The sequence below is a fragment of the Ictalurus punctatus genome, chromosome 11 (genome assembly GCF_001660625.3).
Source record: "Ictalurus punctatus breed USDA103 chromosome 11, Coco_2.0, whole genome shotgun sequence".
NCBI lineage: Eukaryota > Metazoa > Chordata > Actinopteri > Siluriformes > Ictaluridae > Ictalurus > Ictalurus punctatus.
In genome coordinates this window covers 11,961,556-11,985,306 of record NC_030426.2, presented here as the reverse complement: position 1 = coordinate 11,985,306, position 23,751 = coordinate 11,961,556, and the positions used below count along the sequence as shown (strand labels likewise).

The 23,751-nt window shown below is 39.1% G+C and overlaps 2 protein-coding genes across 4 annotated transcripts in view; both read left to right on the top strand.

Moving 5' to 3' along the window:
• Nucleotides 1–102: 102 nt before the first annotated feature.
• LOC108271897 (ras association domain-containing protein 1) lies at nucleotides 103–15,852 on the top strand. 2 transcript variants are annotated; one of them, XM_017479827.2, is made up of 7 exons: nucleotides 103–552; nucleotides 1,224–1,762; nucleotides 7,520–7,644; nucleotides 13,278–13,382; nucleotides 13,523–13,817; nucleotides 14,250–14,365; nucleotides 14,749–15,852. In XM_017479827.2, exons 2-7 carry the CDS (start codon nucleotides 1,453–1,455, stop codon nucleotides 14,893–14,895), a joined length of 1,098 nt encoding a protein of 365 aa, XP_017335316.1. In that variant the 5' UTR covers nucleotides 103–552; nucleotides 1,224–1,452; the 3' UTR covers nucleotides 14,896–15,852. The 2 variants fall into 2 exon arrangements, with proteins under 2 accessions (XP_017335316.1, XP_017335317.1); XM_017479828.3 differs by lacking the exons at nucleotides 103–552; nucleotides 1,224–1,762; nucleotides 7,520–7,644 and adding an exon at nucleotides 9,724–10,575.
• A 71-nt stretch (nucleotides 15,853–15,923) lies between these two features.
• The window catches only part of LOC108271537 (metabotropic glutamate receptor 4), a 154,917-nt gene continuing 147,089 nt past the window's right edge, over nucleotides 15,924–23,751 (top strand). For both annotated transcript variants that reach the window (XM_017479175.3, XM_017479174.3), the window contains exon 1: nucleotides 15,924–17,414. The gene's annotated coding sequence lies outside the window, so the exon portion shown is untranslated. The remainder of the gene's footprint in view (nucleotides 17,415–23,751) is intronic.

The following is a 23,751-nucleotide window of genomic DNA, read 5'->3' as shown; positions in this document are numbered from 1 at the left end:
GAGAGAGAGAGAGAGAGAGAGACTCCTCGGATGTACAGAATTGCATGCTACGCTGATTTTAACCGTGTCAGTCTGATTTAAAAGCGCATGTACACTTGCATGCTAGTGGCTAAGCGGAGAAGAAGGGTCCCGGCTAAGCGACCCGAGGAGGAGGAACTGCACACCCGCACACACTCCCAGGAAGTGGCTCGCGAATCCATTCCAATATTGCGTTAAATTCTGCACTACAGCGATATCACGGGACTTTTTTTGTTTTGTTTCAGTTTTGACACCGCGCTGGATTAAAACAAAATGCAGCTCGAGATGAAAACTGGTCAAGAAGTCTGGGCGTGTTCACTCACAACTTTCTTCCAGCAGTTAAAGTGATCAGAGTGAACGGTTCTGTTTTCACTACACAGTTATTTACCCAGACGATTCTGTCACGGGTGTCGTGATGTAGAACCTCTGCTCTTTATTAGCCTCTGGGTGTTTTGGGGGATTTTTTCTCAGACCGACCATTTCTTGTGAACGGATCTTTTCAGGTTAAATGCAGTCATCATTCTGTTCGCTTAGGTAGGTCATTACAAAATTCATGTTTCACATATCTCTGAACCCTGACGTATATCTCATATCTGCATTCATTTTTATTAGTCACTATTAAATTCCGTAATCTGACATGGGACTCTCTCAAGTATTTTTTTTCTGTCTCTTCTTTTGTCTCATAAAATATAAGCCAAGGGCAAGATTATCAGTTTCCTCTGAGTCTCTGTTACTGTAACTGAAACTTTGCAGTACTCGCACATCAACTGCTGGAAAACCCAGACTAACTAAACTCGAAACAGTTCCACTCAGACGCCTTAGGAAAGCAGTTTTACCCTACTGGAAATAACAACAGAAACCCTCATAGAATTTGTAATGGTTTTAATGGTTATAATGGAAAATGTATTGGTTTTAATGGACTCTATAATGGTCCCTGATAATTTGTGGCCTTCTAGTGGTGGCGTGTTATGTCTAGTGGATACCATTAAGGACCAATAATGGTAAAGGTAATATTATTTTAATGGTTAGCTGATAGTTTGTAATGGTATTTGTAATGGAAACCATTAGAATTTCTGTGATGATTTTGATTTATTTTTAGACACTAAGGCAAATGTGACTGGCATGTTTCCTAAAGCTAAACGTGTTAACGAATGTCAAAACTTAATGCTGAGTTTGCTTTTATATAGATTTTTTTTTTTTTCCAGAAGTACAAATTCAGTGGCTGACACAAGCTTTCAGAACCTGCTAGACCTTCACTGTCTCCAACTGTGAAACAATGAACGGCCTTAGACATCTCATTCAGACATTTGTCTTAAATAGAATTGGATATCAACTGCAGTCAGTCGACTCCAAATCAGACAGCATACGATGACCTAAAGACCCAGAAGACAGTTTATTTCAACACAGGGGCATAATAAAGCTGTGAAGAACATCATGTCATTGGGGGAATTGATTGAGCTTGAGGAGCTTGAGGAGCGCATTGAGCTTGCTGATTCTTTACCACCTCGGACTCCTCGCCTAGAGAGGGTCAATGCTTTGAGAATAAGCCCAGGAAAATTCCCGGAGCTCTGGAACCGTGTGCGCATTATCAGGCTCCTGGGAGACACCCTGAAGGACCCACAGTTGGTTGAAGAGACAGGAGAAGGGCACGACTTCCATCCCTGTAGCCATGCTCAACCCACCTGGTGTGATCTGTGTGGAGACTTCATCTGGGGGGTGTACAAACAAAGCCTGCGCTGTGCCAGTGAGTGTTGGTCTCTTTATGTGGTTGTGTGTGTAATAGTAGTGTACTATGTCTGCTATTAATGATAATTGTGTGGTCTGTGATAACAGTATCCATATAAAAGCAAGCAAAGTCAAATTTTAGTTACTATTTCCATAATATTTACTGAATAATTAGTTGTAGGTACTGAATAATATGCTTTAAGATGAATAACTGAATAATATGAAAAACAAGATGGGGTTAAACCATTGGATAAGGTCTATTATGTAAGTATATGTTCAAACAGGGCTGAAGGAGTGTTTTATGAAACAGCATGCATTAAAAGTATAACTATGAAAGTATTCCATTATGGAGTGAAAATGTAATCTGACACAGTTATACAGATAACATTAGGCTATACTGGGGCACATGGTGGCTTAGTGGTTAGCAGGTTCACCTCACACCTCCAGGGTTGGGGGCTTGATTCCTGCCGTGGCCCTGCGTGTGCGGAGTTTGCATGTTATCCGGGTACTCCCCCAATCGAAAGACTGGCTTCCTCCCCCAATCCAAAGACATGTATGGTAGGCTGATTGGCATGTCAAAAGTGTCCATAGTGTATGACTGGGTGTGTGAATGTGTAAGTGATTGTGCCCTGCGATTGATTGGCACCCTGTCCAGGGTGTACCCCGCGTTGTGCCCCATGCTCCCGGGGATAGGCCCAGTAGGTTATGCAGTATAGAAAATGGATGGAGGGATGGATTAGGCTTTACTGCTATAGGGGTGGCAGAGTCACCACCTCTCAGCTCCAGGGTCCACAGCTTGGGTGGAGTTTTGCATGTTCTCCCTGTGTTCGTGTTGGTTTTCTCTGGGTTCTCCAGTTTCTTCCCACCTCCTGAAAACATGCCAGTATTTAGAGACCTGGATAAATTGCCCCTAGGTGTGAATCAAGGGGTGTCTGGTATGTCTGGAATGTATTCTTGAATTGCGCCCAGTATTTTCAGGATTGGCGTGAGATGCATGATTTTTAAAATGATTACTTTAAAGAGAAACAACACTAGAAGCATACTTTTTAAAACTTGTGAACAGTCTATTCATGAAATCAGAGAAAAAAAGTACATTGTTGTAATGAAGTATTAGAGGCTAAGAGTGACACGCTTTACAAGTTTGTTTAATGAAATACTTGTCACTGTAGTGCTAAAATTACATTTAACATTATCCTCTTAGAAAACATAAAGTTCCAAATCATGTCACAGCAAACCAGTGACTACATTTCCCATCCTGCACTGCGGTCTACAAACATGGTTGCCATGGACCGCAATTCCCAGAACACTCACCTTCATTCTAATCATGCACACCTACATCCAATCTCACACACAATCACAACCACAGTTTAAAATGACTCTCTATACATATTCACTTTTTGCAAAGTATACTTGCAGTTGCCTTGTCTCTGTCGGTTCCAAGCTTTGATACCGTGTTTACTTATTCTGGTTTTGACCTTGTTCATGTTTACTACCTTGTCTCTTTGCCTTGCCTTGTTTGACTGTTTGCCTGATCGCCGGACCTCTGCCTGTCTTTGTTTATTGATTTCTGCCTGTTCCCTTGGACTATTGTTGTTGTCTCTTTAAACTACTTAACCTGCACTGTCTTCTGTCTCAGCCTCCATTACATGACAGAAACAAATATTGTGATATACCAATACTGTAACAATGGGTTCAAAGTTGATTGTACTGTTATTGCAGAAAGCCATTAATGCCACATATTTACATACAATACAATGATGTTCTTTTCCTTGCATATCCCAACTTGGGAAGTTGGGGTCAGAGCATGAGGTCCCACTGAGCCACCACTGCCTCAATACTGTCAATACTAGTTTCACTTGTAGTTCTCATTGAAGTCCTTAAAAAGTACACTTTGCAAACAAATAGATATACAACCACTTTTAAAACTTCATTTGAAATCACAACCATCTTATCTGTTATCCTTTTGCTATTTGCACGACCAGATATTTCAAATATCTCCAGTCAGATCTTGACAGAAGTTTTGGTGGTTTATGACTGGTGTGTATCTGTCATACTTAACTTTTGAACATATTTTCCTTTCTCACTTACTGTGAATGTTTTGTGATTCCATAATTGAGCTATTTGAAAATGTATAAATGTTTTCCCATTTTAGATATTGACATTTATTTAGTAATGCATAATATTGCTGTCATAACTGAATATTCGAATGTATTTTATAGCGTGATAAATAGGATTGCATTATTGAAACAATTAAGACCGAAATGGACACACACATAGCTGAGCTCAGATTTTAAACTTGGGGGATAAACTTGGGACATTTCAGAGACAGAATGCTGAACATGTTTGCATTTGTTTCATGATAAATTGTAAAAAGACTGCTCTGTGTATTGACAAAGATATTTGAATATTACCACATCACCATTGAACCATAGCTTCCACTTTGGAGGAAACCTTAATGGCATGATTCCAAAATTAAAATAGCAAAGAGGCACATACTGTATGATCAAAAGTGCCAACATTATCTGCTTCTGTAACCAAACATTAGCAATGTCCTGATACAGTGCTAATCTTCTCATGTGTACATGCAGTATATTAACTACAGTGAAAATAGAACCATAACCATACAACCTGCTTATAACTATTTGATCTAGATGACAGAGTTCACTTATGTTCGTGTGTGGGAATGGAATTATGCTGTACATGCCTATGTACTTTTCAGCACAGATGTGGGTGTGGAACAAATTAGTTAACCACAGAATTGTATATATGAATTCAGCATGTTTCCTGCTGAGCAAATTTTCTTTGCTTTCTTTCTCTCTCACAGACTCTTGCCCCTACCTCTCACCCCCACTTGTGGTGGCCGTCTTACTGTGTTCCACTGCTTTATTTCCATCCTTACAAACATTTCTTTACACATTCTTGTTTAACTCTTTGTAGAACATTTTAGATTTCATTTCATTCATGGAATTTCTGATCTTTCCTGAACTATACTGTTCGCTTTTTAAGTCTCAACATGTGGTTTCTATTCTGTCTGCTTCTACGCTGTCTGCTCTTTTGGAGAAAACATAAAACAGCTGCCAGTTTATGTCAATGCTACACTGGCTCAGTCTTTTACCTGAACAGGACATTTGCACTTCTCCTTCTTGACTGGCATTGGCTGGCAGTTGTACATTTGAATAGTTGTTTTAGATGTTTTGCCTATGGTTCCTGTAGTTAATGTATAAATATGTAAGGTTAACTAAAGAGGAAACTCTCATTCTAAAGATTTATCCTCAGCCAAAAATTCCCTTCTGTGGGTTTTTGTTATTCAAACTTATTTCAAAGGCTCACTGTAGGATGAAGGTTTGTTTCTGACCTTTATTTGTACTTTGTGTGATGTGTGTGTGTGTGTGTGTGTGTGTGTGTGTGTGTGTGTGTGTGTGTGTGTGTGTGTGTGTGTTTTAATCTATACATATTTTTGCTTTACAAATGTTCAGTATAAATCAAATTCTTATCACAATGTGAAATGTCATGGTATTGGATTTTCCATTGCGTCTGGAAGTTTTATTCCCTAGTTGAAATAGCAGAGAATTTATAATTCAATAAACACTATTTTTTCAGTGAAAAATAAAATTTATCATACGTAACCTACCATATAAAATGACTACAGCTTTCCAGTGTGAACAGTGCATTTGCATTGAAGAACAGTGCACACATGAAGCAATAACAATACAGCCTGATCTCCAAGTAGGTCATTACATATTACATATTAAAGAAATACAATTGACTGTTGAATGTAACATGTAGTGCTTTCTTATTTTTTAATTTTGTACTTCAAAAAAAAAAATGAAAAAAATTAGCTGGGTTGCCAGATTTGTCAAACATGACAAAATGTCATTTTTAAAACAAGTCTTTATATTTAGCTGTCAGATGGTGTTTCCTAATCAAATAGATAAAAGCTATATTCATACTAGAATCAGGCTGGGCCACATATTGTGTAATGTCTGCTCAGCTAATTGCATTTCATGTGTTTTCAACAAATCACGCAATTGAAAAAAAAAACCCTAAATAAAACATTTCATACACAAGTATGTGGTCTTCTGATGTGGCCAGGGATGCATCAGACCAACTGACATGCACAATACAAATAACAATACAGCCAAATAGCAACACAGCCACATGCATCCCAGACCAGCTCCACAAGTGGCCTGAAGGATTGGATCACAAGACACATTTAGATCTGTGATTTGCTCACTCTAGATGGATGTTAATACAAAGTCTGAATGGGGGCTGAGTGTGTTTACTTCTGTTGTTACTTCTGTTGCAATGTTTGTCACTTGACAGAACGTCTACTCTAGACAGATGTTACTTATTGCAGTGGTTGTTTCTAACTGTGAATGTGTTCATATGCAATATTAAAAATGATTTATGAATTGGTTTAGGTAATTTTATAATATGAAAAGAACAATACATGACAGAAGGATAATGTCACATGCCTACTGAGATGAGGGTACATATAGTGGAATTAAATATTGTGCGAACATGGTTATTCATGCTGAGTGTTAAGCTTCACTGTTAGCACAACACACATTTCAATTAAACATGTGTACAATTACAAATACAAACGTGTATAATTAAACATTATACTGTGTACTGTATATTATAAAATACATAGGCAATTACTCCTCTCTGGCCAAAGTTATTGTTCTAGTAAAATGTAACCAAAATGTAACTTTGTTTATATTTTCTCATTTGTAAGTCACTTTGGATAAAAGCATCTGCTAAATGAATAAATGTAAATGTAACCAGAAAATGTTTTAGTGACATGCTTAAGAAAGCTTGGTTAAACATTCTGTGGTTCTTCGTACATTAAATGTTTCAAAGACAAATAAATATGTATTTAGGAGGTGATGGTGGTTTACCCCGTTCACAGAATATGTATATTGGAACAGGAAGTTACTTTGCCCTCATACCTTCAGGGGTTGAACATTAACACTTTCAGTATGATATACTATACTTATTTATTATCTGAATACTTACATATTTACATTTACATTTATTCATTTAGCAGACACTTTTATTCAAAGCGACTTTCAAATGAGGAAATGCAACCAAAGCGATATATCAAGCGAAGAACAATACAAGTACAAGTGCTACCATATAAGATTTATAATCGAGTTCTAGAGAAGCAAAGTGCACAGAGTAGAGGTGTAAGAGCCAGAGTAAGGTGTTTTTTTTTCTTTTTTCTTTTTTTTCTCTAAATAATGTGGGGGTTGGCATTTTAGGGGTTAGTTAAGTGCTCACGGAATAGGTACCTACTTTTACCATGCATGGATTTTTATATTTTTATGCACGTATGCTTCTGTATGTATCGGAAAAATCCAAAAACAAATTTCCTACCTTTTATGGAGACTGAATTGGAATTGGAAACAAACACTTTCGGGTTTGGTCTTTTTTGGCCTAATTAAACATAAGTAACCTTAAAGAAACAACGTTAACAGCATTCTGTGAGATTTGTTTTATTTATGTGCTACACTTCATGCTCTCACAGTACAGCTTTGTTTCTCTTTATAAATATCCCAAAGTGCTGAGAAGCTCCTTTGTTCCCTCTCACTGTTTTATTATGATAAATGACATGGTTTATTATTTACCTGTCATCAGTTTAATGGTCTAAATTTCTTGCCTGCATCAGAATTGCACTTTACTCCACTTAATCTGCTTCAGATATGTTTCTGGAATCTAATGACAGAACATATATTAAATTTCACATTATCTCTCACCTAATTGTGTCTGCCAGACTGTAGGTTCACCTGCCATTACCGCTGTAGAGCTCTCATTAAACTGAACTGTAATCAGAGTGACGCCTCTACAACCGATCAATCCAGTGATGTCCAGGACAGCATTGAAACTGACACCAATGTGGTAAGATATATATTTGAGGGTTGGTATGGTTGCATATGTTTGTCTGTTTGTTAATAATTAATAGTTGATTTAACTAGTTAGCACAATCATTTGTATGTTATTATCGTGACTTTGTCTTCAACATTAAAGTAGTAACAAAAGTACATGTCGATGCATGCCATTTAATACCTTCTGTGACACAGTCATGTATTGCTAATGTTAAACAGTTTGGCTCTGCTATGGTGTCCCCATAACAAATCGCAGATATTTACTGGAGATCATAATTTTCATGAGCAAAATTTTGCAGCTTGAAATCCCAGTTTATATTTAATACCTATTTTATAATTCCACTTAGGCAGGGGTGTGGTCCTATGGGTGCAACAGGGTGGCAGCTACCTCATCTGAAATAAGCCTTGCCACTCCAATTGCCACCCCAATACTGACTCAAATCACATTGTTATTTCTCCTATTTAACTACTGCACACTTACTGAATCCTATCTAACTTACACCGATAAGCCATTACTTTAAAACCACTGATAGATGTAGTGAATAACATTGATTATGTCATTACAATGGCACATGTCAAGGGGAGGAATGTATTCGGCAGCAAGTGAACAGTCCGTTCTCAAAGTTGTTGGAAGCAGGAAAAATGGGTAAGGATCTGAGCGACTTTGACAAGGGCTAAATTGTGATGGCTAGGGTCAGAGAATCTACAAAACGTTAGGTCTTGTGGGGTGTTCCTGGTATGTAGTGGGCACCCAAGGCTTATTGATATGTGTGGGGAGTGAAGGCTAGCCCGTCTGGTCTCATCCCACAGAAGAGCTAATATAGCACAAATAGCTGAAAATGTTAATGCTGTCTATAATAGAAAGGTGTCAGAACACATAGTGCATCAGTGCACATTGTTACAGACCAAGTACACCCCTTCATGGCAACGTTATTCCCTAATGGCAGTGGCCTTTTTCAACAGGATAATGTGCCCTGCCACACTGCAAAAATTGTTCAGGAATGGTTTGAGGAACATGACAAAGAGTTTAAGGTGTTGACTCGGCCTCCAAATTCCCCAGATCTCAATCCGATTGCGCATCTGTGGGATGTGCTGGACAAACAAGTCTGATCCATGGAGGCCCCACCTCGCAACTTACAGGACTTAAAGGAACTACTGCTAACGTTTTGGTGCCAGATACCTCTTTAGAGGTCTTATGGAGTACATGCCTCGACAGGTCAGAGCTGTTTTGGTGACACAAGGGGGACCTACATAATATTAGGCAGGTGATTTTAATGTAATGGCTGATCGGTGTATGTTTATTGCAGTCATCATTGTTGTGTTGTAGATATTTAACTCAAATTCTGTGAATATAAAGAACTATAGAGAAAAAATTAAGCTATTACATAAAGCCATTATGGTGGCTATTAATTTTACACCATGGGGCAAACAGCCATGTTACTAATGCAACCGTGTAGTATAATTAGCATATGCCTAACACCTTGTGCAATATTGATGGAGGTATTGTCATCCTGGAAGAGACCACTTCCATCAGGGTAGAAATGTTTAATCATGGCATAAAGATGATGAATCTGAATAATTTCTATTGATATTCAGTGACACTTCCTTCTAACGGGACAAATGGACTGAAATCGTATTAGCAAAATGCCCCATAGCAAAGCAATTATTTTCTAACCCCTTTAATTTCTCACCTGTCTGTATGTTGAGAAAGGTGGCAGAAGGGAAATATATGAGATGCGAGAACCTTTTTTGACACCAAATGCTTAAAAATGTTTAGGGATGGGTTTCCATGTGTGTTTGTGATTATCTTGGACGAATCTGGCATAAGTTACTTATTTCCGTTTGAGACTCTGTAAACTGTTAAAAAAGCCCACTGACTCCCTCCCATTATCTATTCAAATATTACACTTATTATTTAAATATTTAGAATAATATTTTGTCCATTTATTGGAGAAATACAGATTGTCATTAGATTCCAATTGATATTGTCCATGGTGTACATATAATCTGAGATATTGACTTTTGGATTAAATCCATTCAGTTAATGTGACCAATGAAATAGGCCAGTAACTGTATAAACTTAATAATATTTTTTTTTTAAAAACTACTTTGAAAAGAGTGGTTATTATTACCACATAAGCAAATGCAAAAAAAAAGAAAAAGAAAGAAAGAAATCACACTCCCCTTGTTTGCTTTCCGAATCAAGGATCTGGTGTATACAACACACCCAATTCACATCCGGCGCTGGACAAAAAAGACGTCATTCAAAAGTATCCCAATTCCGTGGGAGGGGAACGGGCATTTTCAGAAATTGGAGTTTGTGTTACATACCAAAAAACCCCTCTCTATACCCTACAGAAGTGCACTAGTCAGTGATATGGACTTATAGATTTTGGGCTATGTAGTGCACTATATGGCCAGTTGGAGCGGTTTGAGATGCAGCCTGAGTAAACATGGCGCACTGCAATGTCGTAACCGTCGAGTTGGAACTTCCTGTGTAGAGCCAATCACAGCACGCTTTGGCCTGGAGTTGTATATTTTCCAATTTTAACGACCAGGGCGGAGCATTTCCGGTGTAAGGCTAGAGCAACGTGGGTTAATACTTCATCTACGCCTGATACATCGAGACGGTCAGCAGAATAAGAGCTACAGGTTTTAGATTATATACACTGTTAATTTGGGTAGAAAACGACTGTCTGTTGACTCGGTTTACGTATAAGCCTTCCCCACAATTGAATAGCGGTTTATTAGCAACTTGTAACCACTCGCAAACTTTATTTTCGCGATGAGTGGAGTTAGTTGTGTCGACCAGACTCCGTCTTTTGAGAAGACCTGGGGCAGCTCGGCGAGCAGCGGATACTGCAGTGAGGAGGACTCGGACTCGGAGCTCGAGCAGTATTTCACCGCGCGTACTTCCTTCTTTCACAAACCCCAAAAACAGAAGGTGAGCTCGATCAAACCCGCACTCAGTACAAGGGCTGTTGAGGTGCTGTTTCATTTCCTGTTGAGACTTTTTCCGTCACATTGTCGAAAAGTTGCTCTAGATACATCTAGAAACATCACAGGCAACATCTCCTTGTGGCTATCTCCTCTGACCGGAACATTGCCCCTTACTTCCGCCCATTCCTGTTTAAGAGTGCATTATAGCCGAGTAGTTTTATTTACCATGTTGAAAATCACTCTGAAAGGATTTCGGCTGATTACAGTATCAGGTTTTTTTTTTTTAGGCTAAATGATAAACGTTTGCGTTTTTCCTGCCCTCTAGAAAGTGTGTTGTTATTTACGGATGGACTGCAGCCAGTATGTCTAGTATGTTCTGTATGTTTTGTATTTATCTAACAAAAAGCTTTGGGAAAACTTGTTTAAAAAGGGGGGGTGGAGAGGAAGGCCTACAGACGTGTTTGAGGGAGGGGGTGGGAGAGAGGAGGGAAGAAATGTTAAGTGGATGATTCATTAGAAAAGCCGGACAACTTCTTACTGTCATGCATGACACATTGAGAGTTCATGCTCATTTTGAAACCACTTCCTCTTTTATGTGACACAAAGTCTGGTTTAACTAATGTAACCAGTTTCCCGTTTATTGCATTTACTAATGATATAGTCTTTGAACCGAGGGGCACAGTGTCTTAATGGTTAGCAGCTTTGCCTCGCACCTCCATTGTTGAGGGTTCGAATCCCGTCTCTGCCCTGTGTGCGCAGAGCGTGTCACGGGGTTTCCTCAGGGTACTTCGGTTTCCTCCCCATGCCATACACATGCACCGTAGACTGATTGGCATTTCCAGATTGTCTGTAGTGTGTGTGATTGTGCCCTTGCCTTGGTTGCCACCCTATCCTGAGTGTACCCTGCCTTGTTCCCCATGCTCCCTGGGATAGGCTCCAGGTTTCCCGTGACCCATTTGTATAAAGCGGTATAGAAAATGGATGGGTTAGGCTATACTGCTATAAGGGTGGCATAGTTGTGCAACAGGTAGTGTCACCATCTCTCAGCTCCAGGTTCAGATTGTCTGTAGTGTGTGAATGTGTGTGTGATTGTACCCTTTACTTGGTTGCGACCATGTCCAGGGTGTGCCCTGAGTTCCCTGGGATAGACTCCAGGCTCTCAGTTGACTCTGTGTGGGATAAGCAGTATTTAAAATGGATGGATGGATAGTCCTTGAACCACAAACAAAACATTAGTTGGATTTTCTTGTTCATCTGATTAGTCAGTTTCTTCCTTTTTTTACTATTTGTATTCAGCAGTCACTTAAAATTTACAGATATTGGTCTAATATCTAATCTAATAATTTTATCTAAGCAGACTATTAATAAGCAAACATAAGAAGTTGCCAGAGTCACATGGCAGGCATTTAGGATCAATAGATGTATTTCATCTTGGTTCAGTGAGGTTTTAAATCAGTGTCAGTGGTGCCATATGAAAAAATTCTACCAATCCATTAGTTTGAATTGCTTCTCTTTTTATTGTCTGCTTTTTAATTTGAGTCTCCTTGATTTCATCAACGTCTCTAGCACTTGCAGTAGAACTTTGTAAAACACTAAATACATTTCCAAGTGCATAAGAAATATTTTGGCATGAGAATATAATGCATGTGAACACAGCTTGTATAGCAACTTGTTTCTGATAAATGCAGATATAGATGTGGTAATGCACAAACAGGAAGGATGACGAAACTTGAAAAATGACACCATCTGACACCCACATGTGAGCAAGACACACAAAGGAAGCTTTCTTTCCATGGTGCGAGACTGGAGAGAGGAAGAGGCTATTTTTACTCAAACCGGATACAGGAATTCCAGCTTTAAAGACAAAACATGCATGACTGTCCTCTGAAACCATCCTCATACTTTCATGCTCTTGAATAATGGGATGGGCCAAAGTTTCTGATTGGCTGGTGGTGACATCATGGCTTTTCCCTGTTAAATTCAATAGGAAGTGTTCAAAGGCTGATGCAACTTTCTAAGAACTGGGCTTCTTTTACTTGATTCAAAGCAGAATGCCAAATGATGGCATAATTGATTTTTATAGGAGAGTATTAATATTAGAAGTAAAATAAATCCATAATTAACATCCAGATATTTTGGCGCAAGTGTCACAAAGTGCATCTGAAATGCTGCTTCTATATATTTGTAGTTAATTTTGGGTCATTTTCACAAGTTTGGAGAAATCTCATACGGCCTCAAATTCTATTACTATTACTGTTGTTTGATTTTGATTTCAGAAGGGCAGTTTTATAGGATGTGAAAATGCTTACTGGATTTTGTAAAAGAAGCTCTTGTGTGTCTGAGAACGTGGTGGAGGAATTGACTGTAAGAGGAACTGAACTGTGTCAGTTGTCCCCAGCTGTTCTCTCAGCTGTTTGATACACAGCCAGAACAGCCTGTTTCTGAAACTACCTCTACCAGAGTATTTGACAATCATTTGACAGTTCCTATTCTGGTAATTCAGCAGAAACTGTGTGGTTTAGAGAAAAAATGCATAATAAAGGAAAATGGGCTTCTCTAAGAGATTTTATAATGTAAGGATGAGTGATCAATTCAGATACTTAGACACTCTGCTAGTTTGTTTCATTAAGCTCCCATTCACATGAACTCTTATCCGGTCAGTCATGCACAATTTTGTGACTCATGGTTTGTCTGTCTGTCTGCTAGGATGAAGTGACTGAGAGCAAGAAACAAGAGCTGTCACATTCAGAGATTCAGCAGAAGATAAAGGAGTACAATGCTCAGATAAACAGCAACCTCTTCATGTCTTTGGTAAGTTTTCACATTCACAAATTCACATGCCCAATTTTTCTAGTTACATCACCTTCAAGTTGATCATCTTATGCTGATTTTTACTTAGCCATTCCTTTGCATAATCATCTGACCCATGGTTATTTGTTTGTCTTACACAGAACAAAGATGGCTCCTACAATGGTTTCATCAAAGTTCATCTGAAGCTGGTACGGCCTGTGTCTGTTCCACCTCCACGAAAGGGTACTACATCTCAGGAGCCAGCCAATGGGAAGAGGGGGGGAGCAGTGAAAAGACGCACGTCCTTCTACCTCCCAAAGGACACAGCCAAACATCTGCACATCAGCTCTCGAACTCGTGCACAAGAAGTGATTCAGGCCCTCCTGAAGAAATTCACAGTTATTGACAATCCTGCAAAGTTTGCACTGTTTGAGCGCACTGAGCGCCATGACCAAGGTATGGCCATCTTTGAATGAATTTTGACAAAATCAGAATGCCGTTTACTTAGTGACCTTGGATGGATCGTCTGACTGTTTATTATAAACTTGTAGTTTGATTTCTAGTTATACTGTTATTTAAGGTAATTTAAATAAATTAATTTGAAAGCCTGCAACCTCTAAAGTTGCTCATAGTTCATTTCAGTTCAAGGTGCTTTATTGACAGGACAAATGGTGGGACAGTTGCATTGCCAAAGCTTGTGTTGCATTGTGCGCTCATAGTTATAGTCAACAACTCCAGCTGACCATGCTGCCTCAATAAAAGGCTGCCTGTTAGGAGGATTAAGCTTGTATTAACATTAGGAGTATTTGCTTCATAAGTCAGACCATTGCTGGTAGAGTTGAGTTTTGTCTTGGTTTGAAATTCATTGAGATCATCTGTCTTTCTCAGTGTACCTAAGGAAGCTGCCTGATGATGAGTGTCCACTGTTCCTGCGTTTGTGTGCTGGTCCGAACGAGAAGGTCCTGAGTCTGGTACTAAAGGAGAATGAGACTGGAGAGGTCAATGTAAGGAAAACCAGCCACAGCCCACACCGCCCTAACACGATTAACACATCTGCTGATTCAGTTTTACCTCTGTATATAATCTCCCAATTTCCAGTACCTGCAGCATCTCTTCTTAATGTTCAGGTTTCTTACCAAGATGCTCAGTAATTTGATAGCAAGGATCCTTTCATGTTTAAAAAAAAAATTGCAAATTTGTCTGCAGAAACACTTCATTTAGACATAATGCTTTGTTCGTTAGGACGGTTGGATTCATTGAAGTTTTCCCTTGAGGTTGTCCTTGCTTTGTAGTGAGAGACCTTAGTGCAAAATTCTATCATGTACTCATGCATTATTAATTACATGGTTGCTTATCGCTGACTTTTTATTATTTGCTCTTGTCTCAGTGGGATGCATTTTCTCTGCCGGAGCTGCAGAATTTTCTGCGCATTCTGAAGAGAGAGGAGGAGGAACATGTAAAGCAGATCATGCAACGCTATGCAGTCGCTCATGATCGCATCCAGCAAGCTCTGGTCAGCACCAAACCTGGCTGATCACTTCACAGTGCCTGTCTTACTGATGAGTGGCCAATAGGGGGCCTCAGTCTCCACCATGTCCAACTATCCATACGGACTAGCATCAGTGCGATTTGTGTGTGTGTGAGAGAGAGAGCGAGAGTGTGATCGCGTGTGGAAATGTAAGTGCGCAACCAGATGTGCGTACATGGAGAGAATGAGTCGTGACTGAGAGCGAGCGAAAGCATACTGGGGAATGGACGAGTGAAAATAGAACACCTTGTCGTGAATGGTGTGTGATTTGTTCGAGTGAGTGTAGAGAGTACTCAAGATAGAACAGTGTGTTTCTATGGAGACTACACAGGACTCTCTTGATTTCACTGTTGGTGAAATTTTAAATTTACTTTTTTCTTCCCTTCCTCTTTCTCCATGAGACTATGGAGTTTTTTCTTCTTCTTTCATATCCAGGTTATTGAAGAATCTAGTTGTAGTAAGTCCATGTGACTGGACCTGCTGTGCAATGTTGAAAATGTCTCGTAACGCATCCATCCGACTTCTTCAGTACTACTGAGTGGTGGGGAATGCCGGGGAATTCCCGATTATTCAGTTGAACTGATGAAGGCCCTTAGATTAGTGGTGAAATCTTCAGCATTAAAGCAACAAGACCAGCTGCCTTAACTTACTACTTCTAGATTGTTTTTTGCTTGGTTTGCTTACATTAATTTTTGTACTTCTCTTGGAACACTGTGCTCAAACAAACTTGGGGGGGGAAAACAGTTTTTGTCCACGTTTTTATTTGTATTAACTCCATTCTTGTTGCATACCTAATAAAGCTGTTCTGTCACTTTATATGTCCTTTATATGTATGTTTTGTGAGTCACCTTGTTGTTGCACAGTATTCAAACTTTACCTTTTCACATGTGCACTTCAGTTTTTGGAAGCCTTCCCAACTATCTGACACTATCCCCCACCCCACAATAAATGATTTCCTTTTTATTGGCGGTGTCTGTTCTTGAATTGGACCAATTAATTGCAGAATCGTGTGTAAGTACTCCGTTTTGATGACAACACTGGAATCTGAATGAATAACTTTTTGGTTTAACTTTAAATGTTGGTTTATGATGATCTACAACAGGGGGCACGTGGCTTAGTGGTTAGCACTCCCACCCAGGGTTGGAGGCTTGATTTCTGCTTCCATCCTGTGTGTGTGTGTGTGTGTGTGTGGAGATTGCATGTTCTCCCTGTGCTTCAGGGGTTTCTTCCCCAGTCCAAAAAACATGCATTGTTTGCTAATAGTCCAAATTGTACCTAGTGTATGAATGTGTGTATGATTGTGCCCTGGGATGGGTTGGCACCTTGTCCAGGGTGTCTCCAGCCTTGTGACCCAAGTCACCTGAGACAGGCTCCAGTCCCCTGTCACCCTGTGGGATAAGCGGTACAGAAAATGGATGGATAGATGTTCTACAACAAGGTGGTGGAAGAAAACTGATCTAAGCACATATGCTCCAGTAGATGGCAAGAGATAACTAAGCTACAATACTCATAACCGTACTTGTTTATTTTCATAGGTCTGGAATTCACAAGTCTTAGGGCATTCCCAAACGCTATATATAAATTTACAACAAAAGCCACTTATTAGAGATTCTTAACAGTAGCAGTAGCCTATAAATATTTTGTTGAGGTCTTTTGTCTTTCAGTCTTAGCTAGTCTGAGGTGCTGTATGTAGCAATGTAGCATGTGGCTTTGAAGTTGATTGCTGGAAAGACTTGAATCACAGAATAAATGTTTGACAGGGTGAAGTAGCAGTAAAATAGTAAAAGATCTCTTTCTCAAGAAGAGATGAAAGATGTATTTTTGTCGCAAAGTAATGTAGAAATAGTCCCAGGCATCAAGGGAGGTGTGTCCTGGGGTTGGATATTTCTCGTTTCATTACAGCAAATTGCAAGCAAAACAAACAAACAAACAAAAAAAAAACCCCAACAAAAATCAGCAGTTTTTTCGGTTTAGCCGCGTGCTTAGAGTAACTTTTTTCATTTGGCGTGTGGTGTGTGCCTATTCACCGCTGGAGTGTGCAGTGTGTGTATGTGTCGGGGGCGCTGAATGCAGAGAAACACCCGTGCTACTCCTGGACGGTGTTTGTGTCAGAGTGCGCGTGTGCATTAACGGTCCTGCTGCTTAACATTAGTCATCCTCCCGAGCTCGAACTGCACGCGACACGGATCAGCGTGACTGAGCGGCGGTTCGGTCGCGAGCGAATGCAGCCGGAGTAGAAGAAGAGAAGAAAAAAAAGGACAGAGAGACACACAAAGAAATACTGTCTTACACGACTCTCAGCACCTCTGTTTTTGGACAGCGCAACAGATTTTTTTTCTTTTTTTTCTTTCTTTCTTTCTTTTCTTTTTTTTTTTTTTTTTTTAGTTTCCGAGATTTATAAGATTTGCGTCTTTTTCTTGCAAAAAAAAAAATCGTCCTGTGGAGAGAGTTCGGTTCGGGGGAAGTCGACGATTCGCAAGAAAGCAAATATCAACAGACGTAGTTGTAAACTGAAACCACAGACGGTAAGTGCCAAATGATTCAACTTTGAAATCCAACACATGCATGTGTTTACTAGATAGCAAATATGACATTCACACGCCTAATGGACAGTTATGCATCATATCTTCCATGGAGAAGGACCTAGATATACTATATCCAAAACAATGGGCCTGAGAAAAGCTTTTAAAAATTCTGAGGAAAGCAGTAACGAACAATTAAGCACTGCTGGGTTAGAAATAGACTAATGTGCAATTAGTCCATAAATGTAGGTCTACACTGGTCGAGTTTAAAAATACACATTGAAATGGTAACCCTTCTTTTCTTGCCTCTACGTCCTCATTTCCAACAGGTATCTTAGTGTTTCATCCTAAGAGTAGGATGTTAGACAGGATGCGCAACTCTGATCCTGGAGTACCCCCATCCTGCTCACACCCACTTTAACTCAGAAGGGCTCTTTATTAGTTGATTAGTTGATTGATCAGGGAAAACATTAAAATGTCCAGGACAGGGGATAATCCAGCACCAGGGTTGGGACTCTGAGCCATCGGAGGTGCAGTTTAATGAGCTGTATGGGTGAATCATGTGTTAACATTGCTTGCTCAATCAGGGTATTGGACTGATTTGTTTACAATTTGACATTAGTAAAGCATGAGTAGGTGAGAGGATGATAAGGTGTAAACATAATTTAGCAAGAGCCATTTTTCATATAGGGATTCCCTAAAAATGTTAGGCCAACAGGGAAAAGTAAGGGAAGGAGATGTTAGCTCATGTACATGTGAGCCAGCCAACCTATTTTCCACCGCTACAGATACTGAGGCTTTAGGCACTCTGAAGCATATGGTCTTAATTAAAGCTTGTGCTGGACAGTGAAAAATGACTTGAGCAAGCTTATTGCTTCAATCCAAATGAATAATGAATTCGAAAAGTTAACACTTGTTGTCTAAGTGCCATTGGTTTATTAAACTAAGCAAAGCAAACTCAACAAATGGTAAAGTCATGTCAGAAGGTTTCTCCACCATAAAATAAAATAAAAACAGACAAGGCTAAACGCCTGGCTATGCTCAAAAGGAAAGCTAAAACATGGCAGTGTTTATTTATAATATTGTGTCATCTACTCTTTTTTTTTTTAACTTCATTTATTGAGTTGTTTCTTCATTAACACTCCCTGTCAGGTAAGAAGGCATCTTCTGAGAGGAGAGCAAGAAACAGATGGCAGAGGGAAATTAAAATGAATCATGTTTCATCTTCTTGATACATACACAAATCACACATTCTGGGTGTACCTAATGCTATATTAATAATTTTAATATGCCATAATTTTGTTAATTGCATAGGTGAGTTGCTTTGTGCCACTAACACATGCCCCATCTACACATTTGACATTTATTATTGATTACAACAACCAAAATGTTGAAAAGCATTTCACTGTTTACTACTCAATCAGTTTCGTATGGGTCCACATGAAGATCAAATATTATTTAATATACACAGGGCTGTATTGGGCTGGCTGGGGTGTGGTTTGCTCTGATTTGAATGCAGACTGTGATTTCTGTTTGCTTTTAAGCAAGTTAATGATAATGAGATTGGAAGCCAAGTGAGCAATACAGTTGAATGAGAAATAAATCCAATGAAATTAAATTGATTGTTTGACAAAACTATATATGAAAACTTCTGGATAATAGAAGGGAGATTGTTATGAGCACTTGAGGGAGCAGTTCAAGAGACCTGAACTCAGTAGCTAAAACCTTTTATGCTGTTATGTCATGATGTTGTTACTGACTAGGCCCTGGTAAGGTAGTGTGAATTTTACAAGATTATCCGGCCACTGTCTTAAATATCAGTTCATGAAAAAAGATAAGCCTGTTCATCAAACTCTCCACTGGTGTAAACAAGTTGAAACATTCAGCATTTTGTTTACATTTCATTCATTCATTCATTCATCCTCCATCTTCAGTAACTACTTTATCCTGGTCAGGGTCACAGTGAATTCGGATCATTTCCTGGGAACACTGGGTGCTAGGCGGAGATACACCCTGGATGGGACACCATATACACATATTCACACCTTGCAATTTAGCATGGCCAATAGGTATCTTCAATGAGGTAAATTACATGGACATGGAGAGAACATGCAAAGCTGCACAGACAGACACAAAATGTTATGCTAATTAACACAATCTTAAATGCATTGTATATGTATTTGTAATGAAGTATGAATCTTCAGTCTCATTACTCATCCATCAATATGTGAAGTTCTCTCACTCGCTCCTTTTCTTTCCGCCCCAAGCCTATAAGTCTATTTTCCTACACCTGCTTACGTAACTGAAGCCTTTAAATCTATACAATGGCTTTGAACTTATGAAAATAACATGTCTTCAACATTTAATCATTTTGAATGAACGAGTCATTGTTAATAAAATTGTGATATAGCAGTCAGTACGATGAGTCAGTGTGCGTCATACCTGCAGGATAGTTTTTTTGGTCTCTCAAGTGGATTGTTGGTTGCTCTGATTACCACAAACAAAGGTGCTTTGAAATCACTATCCTCATAACATTTTCTCCTACACACACAGAAACACTCACACATACAAGAGCATGGAGTGTGAGTGTAAGTGTTTACAGCAGAAAAATACTATTACCCTTAGTTCAACAAATAAGTCCATGGACTTGATTAAAACATTAAAGAGCCCATTACCAGAGAAATAAGTTCATAAACAAAGCCGAAGTTTCAGAGGCTCTAATGTGAGCTAAAACCACTAGCATTTCATTCAAAATCTAGGCCAGGCCATTTTCCAAATGTGGTGCTCTGCACTGGATATGCAATATTTAGAAGGTGTAAACTCATTCACTTGTGCTTTTATGATTATTTGCATGTTTATGTTTGTCTTTAATATTGGAATACCTCAGCCTTTGTACCTGATGTGGTCTTGAGTAGATGCAGAGCTGAGTCAGGTGATGTAAGTCTAAGTAAATAATGATATGTAAGAGACATGACAGCTCAGGGGTAGAGATGGAGTAAAGAGCAAACCCACTCACTGCTCCATGCTTCATCAGCACATGACACTCTATATGTACACACAAATGCAATGCAGCTTTGCCCTTATTTTAGACAGGTGATATTAAAAATGTAGTCTCTAAAACCAAATAAATGGACCCTTTGTGTGACGTGCATTCTGCATTGGCTCATTTTGGGTGGTTTCTGATGGTTCATGTATTTGTTGGTTTCTGGGTATGAACCCATTAGGCTTGACCCTGCCCATTAATTCTGCTTCTTATATCATTAAATTTGGAAGGCAAACCACAGGCTTTGTTTGCAATTACATCCAAAGCTCTCTTCTCTGCAATAGGTTTGTTTGTTCAACTGTATCTTTGTGGCTGATTTCAAATCTGCTTGACAAGGAAAAAGCATATTTTAAGAAGTCCTCAGCAGTGAATGCTTAGTTACAAAGCGTAACAGTGAGCTGGCAGTGCATTGACAAACAAGTGATAAAAGGGACCACACGTTCCACCTAAAATGCTTTTGATGGTTTCTGAAGATGCAGCACTGCAAATGAGGCATATCAGATAGAAATGAGACATTAAAAGACTAAAAAAAGATTTGTGTCCAAATTGAGCATGATGTCTTACAAAAATTGTTGTTTTTGTTCATATCCATTTTTCCTCCTCAATGTATGTATTCACAGAGTGTGTAAGTATCTTGACTGTTAGTCCTGTCACTGTTTGGCATATGCCTCCTCTGATGTACATGAATCCTGCCTCAGCATGTATTCACCCTGCTGGCTACACTGTGCTGCTGAGTACTTCAACCCGCTCAGAGGAGAACTCCAGAACTCGACTTCTCTACATGAACATGCACCCACCTTATTGGCTGGTACGTTGCTTAGTGATAGAAATAAGAAGAGAATACTCTATTTTATAGTGCACTATTTAGGCTACTCTACCTTTGACATTAATTTATATTAATTCATACTTTTAGATCACATGACTGTGCTGTTTATTATCATTTATAGGAATAGATGAATTAAGGCATGCAAACCAATCTCACAACCAAAGACCTACTATCACTCTTAATGCAGTACAAATCCATACTATTTTATTTCTCATGGAGCATCTGATAGAGTCCTTGTATAGTGTGAAGGGAATGTCATGGCAAGTTTCAAGGCAAGAATACACCTTGCTAAGGCAATCGACATCAGTCTCACACAGAGCATGATGTCCCCCATCAACCTCACCTCCAACCAAGCTCGTCATCACTATCATCCATTTAATCACACTTTCCATCTCCACTCAGAGAAGCAGACGACACAGTAAGACAAAAGTATATAAAAAAAACAAACTTGTGAGCCTTATGCAAAACCATGTGATTGAAAAACAAATGAAATCCTCAAAGGTTAAAAGGTCATATTGTTGAAATTTAGCTGTAAAAGATCAGCAAATCCATGATTCTAAAAAAATGTTAGTGAAATGCAAGGGAGCATTCAGACTTCTCATTCAAATGCAGTTCATGTTCAGATATGAATGAGGAGTGCAATAAGTGATTTGCCAAGGGCCTTTCATTTCACAGAATTGCTTGGTGGGAGATCTTGTATCTATACACCTCGTGCTGTTTCTAAATGAAAAATCATTAATTTCACAAGAGAGAACTAAACATGGATTTTACATGCTGTTGATGACTTATATCTGTCAGCGTTTATGGGTCTTCTTTTTGTTTCCCCAATAACAGTGATATAGTTATCCCATGAATTGGACACTTTCTGGAACCAAATAAGCCAGGGGGACAAAAAGTTTTATTATTTCCCCAGTCTATATCCCTGTATATAATGGTGCTACATATGGGTTGTTCCATTCTCACCCCTTCTACTTTCAGCATGTAGCATGCCACAGCCTGGAAGGTGTTGCCTCATTCTAACATTGCAAAAAAAATGAGGCAGCTCAAAAACTTATTATAGAAAGAGGCAGAGAGAGAGAGAGAGAGAGAGAGAGAGTGAGAGGGAGTGTGAGTGAGAAGAATAAGGAAAGAGAGAGAGAGACAGAGCAAGTCCTTACTTGAGACATGAAGAGGTTGCTGTTTATCTGAGCAGTATACTGCTTTATCTTCTGCTGAATCTCTGCCAGTGACAGCTCTAGTTTCTTGCTCTCAGCCACCTCATCCTTACAGAGAGAGAGAGAGAGAGGGAGAGAGAGAGAGACATAAAAAGCCTCCAGTGTAGATTCCTGGGTTTTGATAATGAGATGTAATTATTTACTTTGAACTTTCCAATTAATAATGCAAAGGCGACAACCTGGGGAGAAGGACACATGGCTTTTCTCAGCTATAGGTACATTGGAAGCATGCTAATTGACTGATGTCTTGGCTAGGGAGAGTAGACTGCAGAGATATTAATGACAGACCTCTCAACTCTTCTTCAGGGTGCTGTGTGTGTGAATGTGTGACTGGGATCTGCTAGAGGAGTGGGGGAATTATGTAGTGGGTAATTATCCACACAGTTTCTGAATCTAAAGTACTCTGCAAGGTACATTAAAACCTGAAATTCTGCTTTTGATGCATATTTTTAAAATCTTTTAAAAATAGCATATCTTGTTGAATATTTACTGTCTTATGCAATATTGTGTTCTTTCACAAGCTGGGTAGAACATGAGCAAAGTTCTTGACATTGTATTTTGCAAACAATACAACAGTACTATATATATATATGTATGTATATAAAACTAAGAAGACAGTGTGCCTTACATAAAATTTTTGAGATTTCTTTGTGACTCGGTTAACCTTCATGTATACAAAGGGAAAGTCTCAGTTTCATATAAACTCATTCAACATCAAATAAGATACAATTATAATATAGGACTACAGAAAATGTAAACTTTCTACCATATTGCAATGGTGTATGTATATAGTTGTGCTTGCATTTATATATATATATATATATATATATATATATATATATATATATATATATATAGAGAGAGAGAGAGAGAGAGAGAGAGAGAGAGAGAGAGGCATGGTGGTGTAGTGATTAGCATGTTTGTGCTTCCAAGGTTGGTGCTTCAATTTCCGCCTCTGCCCTGTGCACGTGGAGTTTCTTTTGGGTACTCTGGTTTCTCCCCCCAGTCCAAAAAAATGCATTGTAGGTTGATTGTCATCTAAATTGTCTGTAGTGTGTTAATGGGTGCATAAATCTGTACGTGATTGTGCCCTGTGATGGGTTGGCACCCCATCCAGGGTGTCCCCCGCCTTGTGCCCTGAGTCCCCTAGGATGGGCTCCAGCCTGCCCATGACCCTGTGCAGGATAAGCAGTACAGAAAATGGATGGTTGGATGAATGTACATACAGAGACACACACCGATCAGTCATAACCTTAA

Bases quoted from the DNA above. Each gene is read 5' to 3' on its own strand.
- LOC108271897 (XM_017479827.2), top strand. From the start codon at position 1,453: ATGTCATTGGGGGAATTGATTGAGCTTGAGGAGCTTGAGGAGCGCATT. The intron at 7,645-13,277 runs GTAAGATATATA...TCTGTCTGCTAG, and splicing joins TTGAAACTGACACCAATGTG to GATGAAGTGACTGAGAGCAA. The intron at 13,818-14,249 runs GTATGGCCATCT...TGTCTTTCTCAG, and splicing joins CACTGAGCGCCATGACCAAG to TGTACCTAAGGAAGCTGCCT.